The following is a 21,196-nucleotide window of genomic DNA, read 5'->3' as shown; positions in this document are numbered from 1 at the left end:
TCTACCCATTTCGCCCCTCAAATGAATTATATTTATACTTTTAATTTTGTACGACCTATGTGCATATTTTTCTTCGACAAACCTAAATAAAATGCCATTTTTTTGGCCATTTACTGGCAAACCGTGGGGTATGACAACTCATTAATGTCGAAGCCTCAGAGAAATCAGTCCTAGAGACCTTGGCCCTTTTTGTTTTTTGGGCCAGAGAGACTTTGACTTTGACTTTGACTTGGAATAATTCACTTTTGCTCTGCTACAGTGACAGAGTAAACGATGGAAAACAAATGGAAAGCTATTGAAAACCCAGGTCTTGCTTCTCATTTATTATTTGAGGTTACGATGTAACAGGTCCATGCATTTGAGTGGAATGCACAATGGAATTTGATTTGGATAAGAATTTATTCATTTCTAGCTTGATTTGGTGACAAATAAAAACTCATATGGCTTTTAATCACTCTTGGTCTGATTTCAATAAGTATATTTAATGTACAAATTAAAGAGCAACAAAGAAGAATAAGAAAAAATCATGATTTCCGTTCACCTTTTCAGGTTCATATTTTTTAAACAGGTTCATGATTGTTTTATGATTCGTGTTTCAGATTTACAGTGGAATGATTTGAAATTACATAAACATAAAATTGACAAGTTAAAGAGATACTTGGGATTGAGGTGGAGGAAGGTTCTTTTTCGTCGTTTAAAGAGATAAAATTTTTTGGGTACAATTTCTTGAGTGCAATGATCACGTCTTTTTCTGCCTTTTTGCGACTGATAAATTAAAACCACACCAGAAATGTCAAAGTGCATAGGCTTGTTATCAAATACTTAGAAGTCCCAAAAATATATTCCACTGTGTTGTTGTAATCCCAATTATGCTGGCTTTTAACATATTGTTAATTAATCAATTGTGCTCTTTTTTTAAAAAAAATTTGTTAGCTATAATTGCATTAGAAGACTCAAATTAAAAAGATATATATATATATATATATATATATATATATATATATATGTTCTTAATGCCTTTTCCAAGTGAATACTAATTAATCACATACAACATGTACGACACCTGACTTGAGGAACAATCTGATGGCTACAATGAAGTAACCGAAGAGCAGAATATGAAATATTTCTTACTATTTCTTACCAGAATTTGTTCTTTTTTTTCCCAGTACCAGAATTTGTTCGAGATTGTGAATTTTGTGCATCAGTTTCGAAGCCTAGGAGAAAATTTTGAAGAAAAGTTTGTTCCTATATTTTTTATTCACACACACAAGAATGCAAATACGAGTCAAATTCAGGTTTATCCTCCATTGTGCGTGAGACTATCGAAGGAAATTATATCTGAGTTTATATTTCAACGATCGGGCTTTAGGTCCTGGATAGGGCTTAGTAGGAGACATGATGGCTGAGAATGGGCCACAAACTTTGAAAAGTTTGTCCCATCAGGTGCATGGTTGAACGGGTCTCGTAAGCAAATCGAATCGTATCAAACATGTTAACCGTCAGACTTGACTTGAAATTTTAAATTTGAACTCGAGTTCTATTCAATTTAACAGTTAATATTTTCAAGTTTAACTTGAATTTTATTCAAACTTTTAGTAATTATATAAATAATACATATATAATATTAATATAATAAAATAATGTGTAATTTTATATGAAATATCAGTAAATATATTATATAAAAAGTTAATCGAGTCTAATCAAACCTTGATGAGTGAATATATACAAGTTCAAATTCGATTTGATATTCAACTTAATCGAATCCTATTCTCGTTTAAATTTGAGTTCACGTTCGGTAAAAATTGAAATTAAGTCGAACCCTTAATGAATCAATCGAGTTAAAATTGTTCGTTAAAAATTCAATTTGTTTACAGCCTTATGTTGATGGTCTAAATCATGGCTGTACTGTGCAATTCACGGTCTAATCGAGCCAAATGCTAATTGTCCGATTTGGACTACTCATATAAAGATGATTAAGCATAGGAAACTTAACTTCATATTGTTTTTACCTCTGTCCCTGCAATTCATAGAAACATTCATACACTAACAAGAAGTTATTTAACCTTATTTTCAGCTTATGTTTTTCTTTCTTCAAATTCTTTATGTTCGTTTAATGGATACGTTTTCATTATAAAAACCTTTTAATGATTAGGGACCAAGTAACTTTTTGTTGTTGTTTTATAGTTTAAGAAGTGATTTAGTTGCAAATTAGCATTTAGGATGCAAAGGTGCACAGCTTAATATTCCAGTCCAATCATACCAATGAGTAATGGGATACCGTATAGACAACGGACCAAGACCTCAAATTATCCAGCAAAGACAAAGGATCAAGACCCTAAAGACCTCAAAATTTTAATTAACATTCCTAGAGATATTTGAAACCTGTCCATGAAGTTGATTGTGGGAAAAAAAATTTAAGAGCAGGCGTTGGATTGATAAATTCTAAAAGGAAGGTAACATGGCACGTAAATTTTCAGTGAAGGAAATTTCCAAAGAGTAAAACGCTTTCTGTCACAGAACCCACGTAAGAATCCGGAACTCAGCTAATGCACTTATAAAATATGGCTAAACTCGAGTCAGCCCGATTATCGAACTGGCATCCCGTGAATAAGGCATTGGGTTGGGTTGGATCTCTAATTGGATCGTTTAAGCACAGAGCCCATTGACTAGTCAATGACTCAACAGTTTAACCAGATTAGTACCAGAATCCAATCGATTTTGTCGACGAATCGGGTTTTATGGAAAAGATGTTAGTAAGCTCATACCAAAATTTGAACTTAGGACTTTAAGCATATATGAACTTTAAGCTCATACCAAAATAGCATTCTTATACTATATGAACGTTTTGTCAATTCTATCTTTATTTTTTGTTATTTTTTCAAAACAAATTTATTTGAAATTTTTTTAATAAAAACTTATGACCCCCAAACTTTATAAGTTATAAAATGGATTTCAAAAATTTTATATTACACAATCCATTTTGAAGGCAAATATTGTTTTTATTATTTTTTTTGCACTTAAAATTCGTAAATAAGCTAGATAATTACACTAAACGCAGATAAAATTTTACACTTGAAGTTTGGTGGATTACTTACTAAATTTATGTTTTGTTGATTCTTATATGAATTAATTATTCTATAGTGAATTAAATTAAATGAGCATTTGCTATGGCATTTTTTATTATTGTTTATAACATATATCATATAAAAAAAATATGAGACATAATATTTAGATATATTTAATGATCCTCTGGTTCAATTACTCATCCACTAGTTGAACCAATGACCTGTTAATCCATCTCCTTCGTCAGTTTCCTTACTACGCCGGGATTAATAACTATGATTTGAAGAGTTAATTTTTTTTTGTTTTAGAAAGTGGATAATAATAATTACAAGTATCAGGGTTGGGATTGCCCAACATTTGACTTCAAACGAGCCATAGCATCTGAAGAGCTATCGTTAAATCTGGAAACAGTTCTAACTTTAAAACTCATAGTTTGGGCCGCCAACGTCCACTTGCATGGATTTGTGTAGTTTTTCCAAACTACTCAACAATCCCCCGCTAATTTGCAAAACATGTGTATCTTAAACCATGAACTCTTCAATAGTTCAACTTTAATGGATGAATCATAAGCATAACATCTCTTGATAATTTTTTTTTAAAAAAAGAAATATCTCTCGATTTAAACTTCTAACAGGTGTGTAGGTGATTTAAATTATTAATGTAATTGTTGGTGTTCTTAAATTAGGGGAATTCTATAGTATCTTTACAATACTGTTCCGATGATTAAATTTATCATTGGATATAGAATATAAATTATCAACCTTTAAATTATTTTAAGAGTTTAAATGATTAGATGATATGATAAGATATGAGTGGATTAAAATTATACTTACCGTACCCAAAAGGGATGTGGCAGTTTCCCTTAAATTAAAGTATAACTCTTAAATGTCAAAGACGAAAACAGAACACAATTAATGATATCTTCTTTTCTCGAGGTTAATATTAGCTTTACAGCTATTTTACCCACGTGCTAATCCTAATTTCACAGTCATCTACAAAAGTATGCTCAAACTCTTATAGGTGAGATTGTACTTGTAAGATTTCTATGTTTATATCCTACGATAACAACAGCTGTGCCACTCATGGGAGCACTTCTAATATTGTGGTTGGCAACTATGATATATTGTGAACTAAAATGCTGTATCAATTTTCACTCAAAAAGGCAGTATTTAAGTTCCCAAACAGCAATGGGATGGGATACGGGGCAGGAGCGGTCCTTAGACGACCGCTCCTGAACGGTCTCCTCACAATAAAAAATGTGAGGAGACAAATGAGCCAAGTCAGCAAGGCTGAAGCAGGGCACAAAAACGACGCCGTTCCAAATAAAAAAATGTTGACTTCCAAACGGGAGCAGACGGAGCAAACGGAAGAGAATTGGTTTTTAAAATTCAAGTTGAAATTTTGAATTAGCCGCAGAAAACAAAACTGAGGGAAGCGTCTTCATGTGCTTGTGAAGGTAATCTACTTTGACCAACCACTCACTGAAGGTAGAAAGCTGAAGTTCGGATGGGATTCAACCTACTGGGTGTTTCTAGGTGAAGTGGGTGTAGTCTACTCTGATGAAGGTAGCAATTGACAGAAAAGTGGGTGGAGAGGCAGGCGGCATGGAAGAAGCAAACAGAGATGAAGCCAAAGTTTGTCCGTAAAACTGAATAGCAGAAGCAGCTGTGGTCTCCAATTGGGTATAAGAGTGTTGTATGTATTCTGAATGCGTGCAAGAGCGGTGGTAAGGTAGAAGCAAATAGAGGAAATTCAGCATCTCACGAAACCAGATTTTGTCCTTTAACTTAATAGCAGAAGCAGCTACGTCTCCGACTTCGGTGAAACGTGAAGCGTATTAGCAGACCAAGGTAACATGATTGAACCATGTCAGTAATTGTGGCCAATAATTTGTCACCCAAATGCACATCTGTTAAAGGAAGGATGAAATTAGGGTCACTGAAGACATAATATGAAGATGATAGAAGAATAGTGAAGTTGTACTGTATTTGTATGTGTGTACCGTATCTGTGTGTGTGTGAGCATTCAGTTTTTCAGTGATGGACTATAATGGGGTAGTAGTTTTTGAAAGACCTAGGGTTATGTATTCAAGTAAACCGTCGACTGAAATTAGGGAAAGATGAGAGAAACAAAGTCATATTTAACAAGTGAATGAATATACATCCTGTTGTAAATTAGTTACATGTTATAGCCACCGTATTACAATTGATATGAATCATTGTGCATCTAGTAATTGGTCCATGCTCATGGAGCAATATTAGTTTGCCCCTCTCTTGACCATACAGTGTGTATAAAATGGAGGCGTAGAGTTGAATGAGGTGAAACAGAGGAAAAGACACATATGTGAATAATAAATGGGTGAATCTTGTGTTGTAAGTCAATTACATGATGTAAGAAATATATTACAATGAGTAGAAAGTACTTGTTTGGCCCTCAAAATGTAGAAATAGTAGAAAATGTGGAGTTGGTTTATGCGGTTGTCACTAACGAATGACATAAGGTCCAGTGAGCTAAAGAACCTAGAATCAAAATATAATCACCAGCGTGGATGTACATACAGTTAAAATAGACTTACATCGTATGACCAATACATTACAGTCCATATAAGTTAGTGTACATGGAGTTGTATTTGTACATAGATAATGCCGTTGTCTTAGAGTAAAAGTAAGGTGATGTGAATCATTAACCATATTAATAAGCGTAATAATAGGATTTGGTATACGAGTAATGTGTGATTCATAACACATTATAAATGGTACTATACATTTATATTGTCGTTTATGTACATACTATTCATGAAATGTTGCAAATTAGGGTGTTTGATGCATAATTGGCAGGAGCAGAAATAATGGATTGCAGCAAATTGGCAGAAAATGGGACCCCTGAGTTAGGAATGGAGTTCAACAGTGAAGAGGATGCGTACAAGTTTTATAACAAGTATGCCTTTAAAATGGGTTTCAGTGTACGTAAAAACTAGGGGTGCAAACAAGCCGAGTCGAGTCGAGTTTTGAACTTATCGAGTTGAGTTAGGCTTATTTATATGCGAGCTCGAGTTCGAGCTCGAGTTCGTCGAGCTCGAGTTCGAGCTCGAGTTCGAGCTCGAGTTCGTCGAGCTCGAGTTCGAGCTCGAGTTCGTCGAGCTCGAAAAATGAAGCTCGAGCTCGACTCGATATAGACAAAGGGGCACTCGAGATCGACTCGATTATAACTCGCGAGCTTAGCTCGATTTTGGCTCGCAAGCAGCTCGCCACATTAGCTCAAATTTTGCTCGATTTTTCGGCTCGTGATGAGCTCGAAATCAGCTGACTTTCTCGAAATTTAGGCAAAAAAAAAGAATTTTTGTCCGCATATTTTTGGTAAAATTTAAGAATAATAACAGCAATGTTCACATAATCTTGATTTGAGAGGTACAAATTATCCACTAATATAATCATAAACATATAATATATAAAAATCTAAATGTTCAACATTTGAAATTTTTAGTTACCAATAAATTTCAAATATAAATTGTGTCTTCCGCAATTCATCGTCAAGCCAAGCTGTAATTATGCTCTTCAACTCTAATTACATTAAGAAGCAAAAGAAACCAGCAAATGAGCTATCCAAAAAGAACAAAGAAAGAAAGAAAAATAGCAGCCAAAAAAATGTCAAAAAATCAGCCTGCTAATTGAGAAATTGAGCACAAAAAATCAGCAAAAATATAGCTTTAAACACAGCTAAAAATAAGCCATAAAAAGGGGCCAAACAACAACCAAAACTTGCCATATCCAAATTAGCTAAAAATCCGTCTTTGTCAAAAAAACATGAACGCTCTACGAAAGTGCTCATCATTCTCCATCCTCTGCAAGTGTATCGTCACTGCTACAAACTCTCCATAGTCCAGAACTCCATTTCCATCAATATCAGCCTCAAGATGGGTTCCCCAGTCAATGTATCTGCTTCAAGCCCCTAAGTTGGACCACCGTAGAAGAAAAAACAAAAGAACATCACGGGGGTCCACAACTACCTCTTTTGCAATAGATCTAAAGCTTTGAATGATAAAGCTTTGAAATGATGGATCTACCGAGCAGGGGAAGAAAGAAAGAAAGCTATTATCCATAGATCTAAAGCTTTGAAAGGAGGGGGCTGCCAAGCTGGGAAAGAAAGAAAACGGAAAAGGAAAAGAAAGAGAAGCTGAGTACATACCTGCAAAAGCTGGGTGGAGCTGGTGGAGATGGAGCCGGCGGAAATGGGAATTTGGAGTTTGGGAGTTGGGAATCGGCAGGAGTCGGCAGAGGAAGTGAGGATTTGGGAATTAGGTAAATCGATGGAGAAAATGAGAAATAGTCATAAACTTGTAAATTTTAATTGATATAGGGGTATTTTTATAATTTCACAATTATTCGAGCCTATCGAGCCTATGAAATAAAGACTCGTGTTCGGCTCGTTTATATTAACTAGCGGCTCGAACTCGGCTCGAGCTCGGTCAACACGAGCTCGAGCCGAGCTTTGACCCGAGCTGCTCGCGAGCGGCTCGTGAGCAGCTCGGGTCGTCAACAGGCCTAGTAAAGACTATCTGAATAAAGACAAAAACGGCGTGACCACGTCTAGGAGATATAGTTGCTGCAAGGAAGGTGTGAAACGCAAGTACGAAGGTGATGTGATGCCAAAGAGGACACGAGCGCCGACGAAAACAGGGTGTGGAGCTAAAATGGTTATCGTATTATTTAGAGGGACAATGAAGTACTGTGTACATGACCTTGTTTTAGAGAATAATCATGAGTTGCACATTGCTCAATGTGCTCACATGATGTCATCACAAAGAAAAGTGAGTGTGGCTCAAGGATTCCAAACTGAAATAAGCGAGGATGCTGGGCTTTCATTGAAACAGAACCATGAGCTTATGGGAAAGGAAGCAGATGGGATGGGTAATGTGGGATATACTCGGGATGATCTTAAACGATATCTTCGAACGAGACGGGAAAGGAGCTTGAAATATGGAGAAGCAGGTAGCATGCTGAATTATTTTCAAGAGCAAACACTCGAGAATCCATCCTTTTTTCATGCCGTACAGCTGGACTGTGAAGAGCAAATAACGAATATCTTTTGGGCTGATGCAGGAATGTTAATTGACTACAACTTTTTTGGAGACGTAGTCACGTTCGACACAATCTACAAAACAAATAAAGAATACCGGCCACTTGGAGTATTTGTGGGTTTTAACCAGCATAGGCAAATTGTGATATTCGGTGCTGCCCTTATGTATGATGAGACGATAGATTCTTTCAAATGGGTGTTTGGTACATTTCTAGAAGCAATGTGCGGAAAACATCCAAATACCATACTAACCGACCAAGATCACGCCATGGCAGCCGCTCTTTCAATTGTCATGCCTGAAACATTTCACGGTCTATGTACGTTTCACATAAGGCGTAATTTTATGAAATATCTTGGCAATCACTACAAGGAAAATAGTGATCTTCCATACATGTTTGGTGCCTACATGTATGAGTTTGAAGAAGTTGAACAATTCAATAGGGTATGGGAGGCGATGGTGAAGAAACACAATCTTGAAAATAATGAATGGCTCTCCGGGTTGTATAGAATTCGTGATAAATGGGCAAGGTGCATGATGAAAGAAAGATGGACTGCGGGAATACGAAGCACCCAACTTAGCGAAAGCCTAAATGCAGCGATTAAAAATCATTTGAAACTGGATCATGACCTTGTGCAGTTCTTTAGACATTTCAATCGGGTGGTTGATGAAAAGAGATATAATGAACTGATCGCAGAATATGAAATGAGGCAAAAGCTCCCCATGGTAGGGTTAAGGCAAACACCTATGCTTGTGCATGCATCAGAGACGTATTCACTAACCGTATTTGTTGCATTCCAAAATGAATATGGCGAGTCAACAGCTATGGTTATATTGAGACAACAAGATGCAGCGATGTTTGTGGAGTTTGCGGTCATGAGGTATGATGGAGGACCTGAAAGAACAGTAGTATTCAATCGGAATGATCTAAGTGTACGTTGCAGTTTCAAAAAATACGAGAATGAAGGCATTTTATGTGGGCACGCGTTGAAGGTGTTTGATACCGTGGGCATAAAAATAATTCCTCCTGAATACATTAAGAGGCGATGGACAAAAAGAGCTCGGGCTGGAGACTGTTTTGATCGGCGAGTACAGGAAGTTGTGGCTGATCCTAAAGTAATGATTTCAACTCGTTATCGGGAGCTCGCTCCAGCCATGATTAAGGTCGCAACTCGAGCAGCAATGTCGGAGGACACCAGCAAAGTAGCAATCACTGTCATATCCGATTTGTCAAAGAGAGTTGAGCTCCTCCTCTCAGAAAGCGAAGAGCAACCTTTGCAAAATCAAAAAATCTGAATATGGAGGAACGAGATAAAATTGAAATTGTAAATGAAATGGAGGAGGCAGTAGTTGCAAGAGGCATTAAAAAACGAGGCGGTGGGAAGAAAAGTAGAGTGATGCGAAGTTAGGTCGATAAATTTGACAGAGTAAAAAGAAAATCTAGATTATCAAGGACTACACAAACTACGGTATGGATCAAATTTTGGTACTTGGGGAACATTTATGCTAAAATTAAGTTATTGTTATACTATTAACTAAAGTTTAGGTAATATTCATTATGAAATAATATTATTGCCGTGTCAATACTGTAGGTCTCAGAATCGGAGCCGACATCAGTTTCATTTGAGGAATACATGTTTATGGGATGCCGTTCATCTACTGACTCTGTTTCGGTTAGTATAAAGTGGACATGACTCTTGCTTTTATTTGGATGTTTCTAACAGCATAAATAGTTACATTGATGTTACATTGTGTGATAATGTTGTTACGGCCGTCATCCCTCCTGATATACGTATTTTGTTTGTCTTATACAATGATTTGGCCCATACGAAACTTGTAGACGCATTCAATGAGTCAGACAGTGAAGGGCCCTCCAAATGCTGTTGCTCCCGATATCGATGAAAGTCAAACGGTATGCATACATTTAGTAGTTAAAATAAAACCTTCTTGTTCATGTAGTAGAGCTACCTTTTTTTCTTTAATTGTAATGGTGGGCACCCGAAGGCTGTCAAATCATGCAAATTATGCAGTTAACGTATGCTCGCTTTAATAACGTATTATTTTTTATTATTTCAAGGTCCACCGTTTGGCTAATCAGGGGCCTCCTGCAAGTGTCCCTACAGAATGGATGCATCCCAGATTTTCTATTCTTTCCAAACATAACTCCGTCAGAGATGTCTTAATGGTCTGATATATCATTTTTGTTATAATGTCTAGTCCAATTTAACTTTATAAGTGAGCAATATAGGCACTGATAATGATTTGTTGATAGTCGATTACTTATACTATATAATGTAGGAGGAGCGTGGGGCAATTTCAACACACTGTGATGTTGATGCATATCATGTATTTGCACAATCACCTCAGGTGACAAACTTTTATCGTTACAGCACATATTTATGTAATGTTATTAATTGAAGACTTGGACATCGTATATCATTAATCGTATGTTTTATTAATAATATTTGTTGATTTGCCATCGTTACGCATTTCAGGGAAGAAATAACACACAGGGATTGCAACTATGCGTTGACGTCGCCTCCCCCGAGAATAAGGTTGATGAATGATGTGTAACTATACATTTTGAACGAGACATTAAGTGGTTGTCCCAACCTGAGAATGCTGCATATGTACGTTACAAGCAGTTAATAAGCTGTTACAACTTATTGACGAGATTATACAGGCACCATTGATGTTTCACTCTTTTCAAATTTAGACAAGTGAATTACAATTGTAATCGCATCTAGTGTTAGTAGTCATCAATAGTTTGTATTGGATTGTATAAAATTGTTATAAAATTATAAAGTTGGTAGAAAATTAAAGTAACAATTTTACAATAGAATTGAACGTGTTTTTTGTGATCGGATATTTTTCACTAAATCGACCATAACAGTTGAATGGTTGTCGTGATATGTATACCATTCTACTACATTCAATTGCATACCTTAATAACATATTTATTGGCATAGATCGCACCGCCAAAAGTACGATGTATAAGATAACACAATCTAAAGTATAAATTGTCTCTATTTTGTTATGATGATAAATTCGAATTATTATTGGGCTATTTTTATAAAAATATTATCATTTAGGCCATTTGTTTTGCATCGCTTGACGAATTTAGTGCACCATTGACATGATATATCATAGTCACATCAATTGGTATTACAAGTTTTTAGGTTAATTAAATTATGGTCAAGCCAGGTCACGACCACATGTTGGTAATAGGTGCGCATAAGAAAATGATTTCTTGGAGAACTAATTTGTAACGTTAAAATGAAGTTTTACAATGCAACAAAAAGGAAGAACGAACAGTACACAATGGGTTACAACCAGTTAGGGATATGTTACTGTTACGTTACCACTAGTTACGACTGTTTAACAGGCATGATTAATATCCAAATATGGTAAGCAATTTGTTTGAGTAGAGATTATAATGAGTATAGTTTTATCGCTACCCTGACAAACATTGGACTACATCCCTTGTTATCAGTTGTATCCCATACAACACCTGGGAACGCCGTCATGCATTAGACAATGGGATATGTACCTTTGAAAGGCATCGTCGCTTGATTCAATAAAGTCAGATAGGTCCGGATCGGATATAAGCATGGGATCTGCTAAAATGTGCTGAACATCAAAATGTTTTCTAATACCATGTCTTTTTGCGGCTTGGGTCTCGTGAAACCTGTGAAGGCTACGCTCCATCTGCATAACTTCTCGCTGTAGTTTATGTAATACGCTTGCATCATTGGCTTGTGGTCCTTTAACAAGATCCGCCGACCTTGTTCTCGGGAGGCGGAGGCCATGCCAGCGACAAAATACCTCTAATTCCATTATTCGCTCACGAACAGGCTCCCATATGGGTTCATGGTCCATAACGGAATAGCCAGACGGTAGATGATTATTGACGGTATTTTTAAAAATGTGACCAGCTAGTCCCAGAGAGTTGTTGGTGTTAAGCGGAGCGTTCTTGAACTCGCGTTTGGTACCATATAAAATCCTCCCGTCTGGTGTTTCGTACTTGCTGATGGCATTTGTTGGACCCAACGATACTTTCCGTCTTTTTTGCCGAACATTTGATGGTGAGCTTGTATAAGATCTTTCGTTTGTGGATTGCATGTCTATGCTGATACCTACCACTTTTTGGTTGGATGAAAGAAAGGATCTACTGATAAAGAAATACGTGGGAGAAAAAAAGAGGTAGAAATTTTTAACGGAGTTCCTGTTTCAGATCATGCATAGTAAATGGTTTCTTCTGGCAACTTGATCAACTGCTTGCTGTGTCATTTCATGCTGTTCTCCATGGGATAGTACTCCTGGGTGAGTAGATGAAGGCATGGCAACCACCTATTAACGAGAGAATAGACTTAACGTTTGGTCTAATGTATAGTGTGTGGATGAAATAATGGTTCAATTCGATTGGATCATGACCTGTACTCCAACAACAATTGGGTCGTGAATACCCAGTTATACGTCAGTCACCTTACTTTTCAAGTGTAACAAGAAGTTACAACCAGCATATGTACGTTACAAGAAATTAATAAGCTGTTACCGCTTATTGATGTGCTTGTACAGGCACCTTATAATTTGCTTGTATGTTAAAATTTAGACAATTTGTTTATAATTGTATTAATGATAAGTATTACATATAGTATTACAGGCACTTCAATAGGTAGTACTCCTTCAGTACAGAAATGAACTTACAATTGGCGGCTCGGCTTGGTTCCACGTGACCACATAATAAGTAACAGTTTCGCAGAAGAACATGATACTTCGTTGGGACAAGTAATTTGAAAGTAGGGTAACTAATATTTAAAATGCAACAAATTTTGATTACGTCATGTACTATTTTGAGTTACAACTAGTTATATATATGTTACAATTCATTACAACTAATGAATTTGCAATCGGCAGTTTTTCGTCTTATCTAATTAAAACTAGTGATATTACAACTAGAAATTTCCAATATTACAACTAGTGATACTACAACTAGTTAATATCTGATGAACATTTCCTCTTCTCTTGTTTGTGCAATTGCACTTGGCACAAACAACAAGTCCTCCCCCCAACACATAAAATTTCTTAGACACTTTAGTAAGTGTCTAATGAGAACATAAAGATGGTCGATTCGAACCCCAAAACAATTGATGTAGCAAGACCTTCTTGAACATCTCATTAAATTAGCGAGATCTTCTCGAATATCATACAACCTACTGGCTGCTATTTGGCACCCAAGAACTTGATTTCTGTGTGAATCCTCTATTGATGACACTGCAATTGAAGTTAGAGGCGGGTTGAAGAATACTAATAATAAATTTCAGGCACAGGTTCATTGCCACCCTTCAGTAGAATGATATGGGAAGTGTGAAGTAATTTAAAATGAAAAATGTTTGTGCAGTAATGAAAGGTGGACGGAAAAATTTTTGTTGTTGAGGGATATACTACTGCACCCGCGCCCTTTTATAGTTCACCGGACCCGAACAATGTGCTAAAATATCACTGGACAATGCATTCCAGGCCAAACAATTTTGTCATGGCAGTGGAAGCTGTAGAGTTTGATGCATGCCATTGAACTGTGTCACATCTGTTCAGACAATAAAACAAATTATGCAGCTTTTGTCATGAAATGACCTGTACACCAATATTAAGGGTCACGTGGATAAAGAGTTACACATCAGTGGCCTGTACGTTTCACTATGTACGGATTGTATTACAACCAGTTAGGTGTATGTTACAATTCATTATAACTAATGAATTTGCAATCAGCAACTTTTCGTCTGCTCTATTTAAAATTGAATAATATTCCAACTAGATATTCCCCGATGTTACAACTAGTGATAATACAACTAGTTAATATTCGATGAAACTTTCCTCTTCTTTTGTTTGTGCTATTGCCCTTGGCAGAAACGATAATTCCTCCCACTGACACATTAAATTTCTTAGACACTTTATTAAGTGTCTATTGAGAATAGTTACAATGATCGTTTCGAACCCCAAAACATTGGGTAGAGAGGCCTTCTCGAATATCTCATTGAAATAGTGAGATCGACATTTTTGCATATGAGGCCAACTAGTATATCACGGGAGAAGAGACTATAGACTCACATGCAGTGCTTGAACCATGTCGGATAAGTTTCGTTACATACAAAGCGTCAGATTTGTAGTACCGACAGTGAATATACGTGTTACGTGCTGTTTCTAATCGTTTACAGGACAGCAATGTCGTCCCAAATGTGGAAGCATCATGATGGGTCACATGCTGTAGTGAACTATTTCAAATCAATTCAGACAATAAATTAAATTTTGCAGCTTTTATCATGTTCTGGTCCTGTACACCAACTTTGAGGGGGGTGGAAGACTACTAATAATAAATTTTGTATTCGGGTTCATTGCCACCTTTCAGTAGTATGAAATGAGAAGTGTGAAACGGAATATAATGAAAAGTGTAAACGATAATGAAAGGGGGACGAACAAACTTTTGTTGTTGTGGGATATAAAACTATAACCGCGCCCTTTAATAGTTCGCAGGACCCTCCCAATGTCCTAAAATATCAGGGGCCAACGTATTTCAGACAAACAATTTCGTCACGACAATGGAAGCTGTAGAGTCACATGCAACTGGTGAACTATGTCATGATTCATTTTGGACAATAAAATAAATTTGACAGCTTTTATCATGAAATGACCTGTACACCAACATTAAGGGTCACGTGGATACAGAGTTACACATCAGTGACTTGTACATTTGACAATGTGCATACACAGTTACACTCTGTACACGTAAGTAAGAAACCCCAAAACAACAGTTTCTTGGCCAAGATTCATATGTGTAACAGTCTATGCCCTTGGTTCCGTATTGTAAGCTTGTTTTAATCCACAATTAGACAATTAATTAGTGCTTGTTGACTGTAACTCTAAAATTACTTCAGACATTAGGTGTCTAGTAATAGATTTACGGTGTGTAGCACCAGAATTTTCAGACATTCAATATCTAGCACCAGATTTGACGCGTATTTGGATGAACAAGATCACTAAATGCAGCCTTGTCGAAAATACCAGGAAATGCCGCATGTGTACGTCACAATCTTTTAATAAACTGTTACAACTTATTGATGTGCTTGTACAGGCACCTTATCATGTTCCTGTATGTTAAAACTTAGACAATTGGTTTACAAAATAGTATTAACGATGAGTATTACAGATAAACTTTCAGGCACTTCAATAGGTATTATTCCTTTAGAACGGAAATGAAGTTATAACTGGCAACTCGGTTTGGCTCCACACGATCACATAATAAGTAACGGTTTGGCAGATGAAGATGATACTTCGTTGGGACAACAAATTTGAAAGCGGGGTAGCTAATATTTACAATGCAGCAAATTGTCATTACGACATGTACATATTGAGTTACAACCGGTTAGGTGTATCTTACAATTCATTACAACTACTGAATTTGCAATCAGCAGCTTTTCGTCTTCTGTAGTTAAAACTAGTGATATTACAACTACAAATTCCTAGATGTTACAACTAGTTAATATCCGATGAACCTTTCCTCTTCTCTTGTCTGTGCCATTGCCCTCGGCACAAACAATAAATTCTTCCCCCGACACATTAAATTTCTTAGACACTTTATTAAGTGTCTATTGAGAATATAGAGATGATCATTCCGAACCCCAAAACAATTGATGTAGCGAGACCTTCTCGAACATCTCATTAAATCAGCGAGATCTTCTCGACCATCATGCAACCCATTTATTATTTTTTGGCTTCCAAGAACTTGGTTTCCGTGGGATGCACTCTATTCATCACACTGGAAGTGAAGTTGGAGAGAGGTGGAAGACCGGTAATAATATATTTAATATTCGGATCCATTACCACCATTCAGTAGTATGAAATGGAAAGTGTGAAGTGAAATAGAATGATGAAAAGTGTAAACAATAATGAAAGGGGGACGATCAAAGTAAAGTTGTTGTGGGATATAAAACTGCAACCGCGCCCTTTTATAGGTTGCAAGACCCTCACAATATGCTAAAATTCAGGGGCCAACACATTTTAGGCCAACAATTTCTTCACGGTAGTGGAAGCTGTTGATGGCACAAGTAGCGCCTGAACTATGTCAATTCATTCCAAACAATAAAACAAATTTTGCAGCTTTTATCATGGAATGACCTGTACACTAACATTAAGGGTCACGTGCATACAGGGTTACACATCAATGACCTTACGTTTCACTATGTGCATACACAGTTACAGTCTACAGGTAAGTTACAAACCTTCGGCAACATTTTTTTGGCCCAGGTCAGATGTGTAACACTCTATGGTCTTGCTAAATTTATGACCCAAATTTACTACCTCTGTGAGCGATTCGTACCTCCTCAACCGGAATAATAGTGTATTATTTCTTTTTATGTTATATAGTAAAAAAAATGGCTTTTACGGTGTTATCGTTTTTGACACAAAGGTGCATTATCAACATTGACCCTGTGACTCGACGAGATCAACAATAATATTGTTTTTAGGTATAAAACCTTGTTTGGTTACCACTTGCACAGCTACAACACCTGCTGCGTCTGAACTATGTTAATTCAGAATATTTAGGTACAAAGCGTAAAATTTGTAGTACCGCCACTGTTGATAAGTGTTACATCGCGTGGGTAATCAGTTACAGACAATAACACAAATTTTGCAGCTTTTATCGTGAAATAACCTGTACTCCAACATCGTGGGTCACGTGGATACAGGGTTACACATCGTTGAAGTTAAATTTCACTATGTCCATACACAGTTTCATTATTTTTCACGACAACTTGCAAGGTTATGTAAGATAAATTATTGAATTAGTACACGGCATCTATGGTTTACTACAGCTTGCTCATCAACTGACAAAATGAGAAGCCAACAGTTGTTAGAAGCACCTACTTTGAGTTAATGCCATACAAGGATGACAAACTACCAGCCAAACCGTTCACGAATACGGGTCCAATCTGGATAAAGTGGAGTCATCGAAAATTTGTTATTAGTAGCAACAGAAGGGCGACCGCTACCGAAATCCTCATGAAGGTTTTCATTTGTCGAATGTCGTGTTCGATGCCGTGCATATGGTGCGAGAACGAGGTTGAATCATGGAGCACTCTTCCGGGACTGTCGAAGGAGCTTTCTCTGCTTATAGCCTGTCGATTAGGTGAGGTGGGACAGTAGTTAGTCTGAATTTGCTCGTGCTCCCTCCCTATTGGATGGCACCAAGCAAAGAAAGTACATGCTTTTGTTTCACACACGAAGTACAGCAACCCCTTCGTTGGTTTCTGTGACTCGACGATCTTCAGGGCTGCCCTTCTTCCACAACTACAGTAGCGATATTGGTACCTTAGGTCAGTAGATCCGCCTCCAGTATTGCTAGATGAAGACATTTGAAAGATGTAAACCTCCCTTGGAGCAGATGTTAGGAATTGATGTTTGTAATAAGGGATGATGTAATGGTAATGTGTGTTGAACGGGATAAGTCACAAAGCTTCAGATTTAGGTATGTGGGAAGAGACGATATAGGAAAAAATGCACTTTTCATCCCCAATATTTAAGGTGTTCACTAATTTCGTCCCTAAATTTTCACACAAAACACATTTCATCCTCATAATTTTGTAATTATGAACAATTGTCCCTAAAATTTATGTAGAACACATTTCAGCATCATAATTTTATAATTCCTACCAATTAAAGGATTGTTAACCAATTTAGACATAATATCATTACATGTCCCATTCATAATTGTATTATTAATACTTAATTCAATTATTGATTAAATTATAAAAATAACAACAAGTGTTTTTTTATACGAGACTATATCTTTTTTTTCCCTTTAAATGGTGATATGATATATTTGAGAGTAAATAAATAGATTGAAAGATAAATAGATGATTGAAAAACATGTATATGATACAACAAAACAAAATCTTGCAAATAAATGACAATCTAAACCATTCATTCTTTTGCATTAATATTTTTCTCACATTTGTTGTAATGGGTATGTTTGACATTTTTCTTCAATTGACTATAGTGGAATTGTTTCTTTCCCACTGACTTCATTTTCTTTTGCCAAGATTTTCGTGTACCTCATTGTGATTAAGAAGAAAGTAATGGTGGCTAAAAATTTCTTAGTCTTTTTTGTACTAAAATGAGAAAGTGAATACCGAAAAGATTTTTGAGGTTTTAGTTAATCCATTTTTTTTTACTAATGGCCATGTTGTGATCAAGTGACGCTATCCCATTCAAATTGATTGACAATCTACCAATTGTCCTTAATTTGCCAAATTTAGGAAATTATGAGGATGGAATGTGTTTTTATGAACTTGAAGGATGAAATTAATCAAAATTATAAAATTACAAGGATAAAATGTGTTGTGCATGAAACTTTAGGGATGAAATTGGTTAACACGTTAAACATTAGGGGTGAAAAATGTATTTTTGTCGACGATATAAACTAGCAAAGATGCTTCTCAGAAATTAGCAAGTATGAAATAAGTAACATGTTGACTGGGATCTAACACAAAAGCATCTCAGACATCAAACGACACGTTTGCGAGCTGTTCATGGCTAATATTCGGCCAAACAAAATTTGTCCAGTTCAGATATCATCTTGTACCTCATTTTTTAACAATATGTGTGGAACCCTTCTAATTTTGTACTACAATTACACGTTGTCGAACGGGAGTTACACCATGTAAGAACAGAGTTATGGAGTATGCAAAATGCACACACCTTCAGCAACGATTGCACTTGGAACCTTTCCTGTGTATGTCCGCAAATTTTGCATTGCTGCACCTATGAAATAGGCATGCCAAGAAGTAGGTGACGGGATTGAAATCTATAGAGTAACATCCTTTCTTGGGAATCATATCCATTTGATTTCACACCTACTTTGAGTACAAGGCGTACAGGAGATAGTATCGAGACGTTTGATGAGTGTTACAGAGAGTTACTAAACAGTTACGAAAAATTGCAGCTTTTATCATGAAAGGAACTTAACAAAAACTCAACAGGTCATGTGCGTTGGTTGAGGGTTCCGACCTTCCGTATACCGTTTATATGTGTATAAAGTTTTGTCATGCAGTATTTGTTAAAAACAAGAATTTTTTCATGCTTTATGCCTTACCTGTACATTATTTCATCACACACTTTATCATCTTGACCACATATTTAATATTTGATGCACAAGTAGTTGACGTGGATTTACACCTTGTTCAAAGAAGTGTTACGTTTGAGCAAGTGTGGTAGTTACTGACAATAAATGGATACAGATGATAAAACCTCCAAACTTTAATGCCTGTGGTCGGTATTACAAGTTCTTAGCATATAGTTACGTTTTGTTTTTATAAAAATACTTGTACAAGGGAGGTTATTAGTGACAATAAATGGTGTCTTTGGTCCATATAATAGGGAGATTTGGAAGGGCAGCGTCCTTCCCACCAAGTTTGGACTTCAAGGATGCATCTTAATGCTTTGAAAATGTAACTAATTTGCATACCTGGACAACATCTGTAGGACAAATGCAACATTGCATTATTTACTGACTTGTTCACATGTCAATTATTTACTGACAAGTTACATCTACTTGCATAACGAAAAAAAAGCGGTACAATAAAGCGTTTGTTCTACAGTTACACATTGTTGAAGGTAAGTTCATGTATGTGCATACAGAGTTACACTCCGTACATTTTGTACAAAACTTACTTGATTGAAGGTAACTATGGTCAAGTGAATGGTGTGTAACACTGTGCCCTCTTAAAAGGGCATGTCATTAATGCCTATATTTTTTTAGGGTTTTCAAGTAATTGATCTTCATTGTTCATACTCTTCATCGTACCACAATCTAAATGGCATTGGTGCCATGGGTCTTCATTGTCCATACTCTTCATAGTGCCCGTATTACAAGTAGTTGGCATAGAGTTACGGCAAATATACATAAATATACATTTTCGGCTAATGTTATAACTGACAACTGCAGCTCGAAGAACGCAAAATACATGACTTAAAATCACATTTTATGGCCAAAACTGATAAATAAACAGTATGATACAAAAAGACGCACATTTCGTCGCTAATATGGCCAGGTCGAAAAACTACTGTTTCAAAAACATCCTTTGCTACTATACAAAAAGAGTCCTGAATTTACATCCTTAACTATGATGATCTTGCAACCTTTTACTGTTTACTCCCAACCGTGGCGACAATAGTGTCCTGAAACTTTGTATTATGCTCCGAACTACAAAGCCGCGCGGTGTACATAATTCGATATTTCTCAACATTTTCCTGCACAATTTCACCTCTTGTATTAGTAAACCCGGGGATTGAGGTATTTATTACCCGTTTTATTGCCACAAGTAGAAAAACAGATAGTTATAGAATATGATCACACCTCAATAATTCGCACAGCCAATCTTCCACTCCAGTGTTCAAAAAAGGTCATCGTGAAAACTTCACTATCGAACCTGTACAGATCAACATATTGTGACTCAGAAATATGGACAATATACTAAAGTGATTGTAGTACACATTGCAATAGTAAGGTATCGGGGTGGTATTGAAAGATCCCATATTTTACATGCGATCGGGTGACACATGAGGTACATCAGCAACTAAGAGTTTGAAAGTTGCAAAGTCAAGTTCCATCCCAAATTTAGCTGCCATTATCAGTCCGAGGGCACGTTGCTGCATGAAACAGAGTCAAGTAACTATTTGTATGATAAAAATTAATGAACAACTCCTATAAACACTCATACCAAGCGCTTTAGAACTATAATATCTTTGCTCTTTGCTTGTTGTGGGTCAGGGTCTAGCAGATGCACTATGCGTTGTGAGACATGGAAGGAGTACACAAACCAGCAGCTGTCTACGAGGACAGGAACAAGAATCTGCAGCAGAAAAAAAAATTTCATCAGCACGAGCATAATAGAGTAGTTTACCAATAACTTGCCAATATATAGCATGTCTCATCAATAGTTACGATAAGGTTATATCCATACCAACTGACATTTAGATGGATCAGTCGCTTTATCAGGCCCG

At 36.5% G+C, this 21,196-nt stretch overlaps 1 protein-coding gene and 1 long non-coding RNA gene across 2 annotated transcripts; one reads left to right on the top strand and one right to left on the bottom strand.

Moving 5' to 3' along the window:
- Positions 1–6,709: 6,709 nt before the first annotated feature.
- Positions 6,710–7,402, bottom strand: LOC113782556. Its single transcript, XR_003469810.1, has 2 exons — positions 7,249–7,402; positions 6,710–7,011 (listed from the first exon to the last, which is right to left on the bottom strand). It is a non-coding gene; the product is annotated as an uncharacterized LOC113782556 (long non-coding RNA).
- Positions 7,403–7,780: 378 nt separating this feature from the next.
- LOC113771257 (protein FAR1-RELATED SEQUENCE 5-like) lies at positions 7,781–9,433 on the top strand. The gene has a single exon (XM_027315859.1). It carries the CDS (start codon positions 7,781–7,783, stop codon positions 9,431–9,433), a length of 1,653 nt encoding a protein of 550 aa, XP_027171660.1.
- Positions 9,434–21,196: the final 11,763 nt, after the last annotated feature.

Source organism: Coffea eugenioides, chromosome 1, assembly GCF_003713205.1.
Source record: "Coffea eugenioides isolate CCC68of chromosome 1, Ceug_1.0, whole genome shotgun sequence".
NCBI lineage: Eukaryota > Viridiplantae > Streptophyta > Magnoliopsida > Gentianales > Rubiaceae > Coffea > Coffea eugenioides.
Note: the sequence above shows the minus strand (reverse complement) of the source record. Positions and strands in the feature narration are given on the sequence as shown.

What these genes read in the sequence shown, in the direction of transcription:
- LOC113771257 (XM_027315859.1), top strand. Translation starts at nt 7,781, where the DNA reads ATGAAGTACTGTGTACATGACCTTGTTTTAGAGAATAATCATGAGTTG.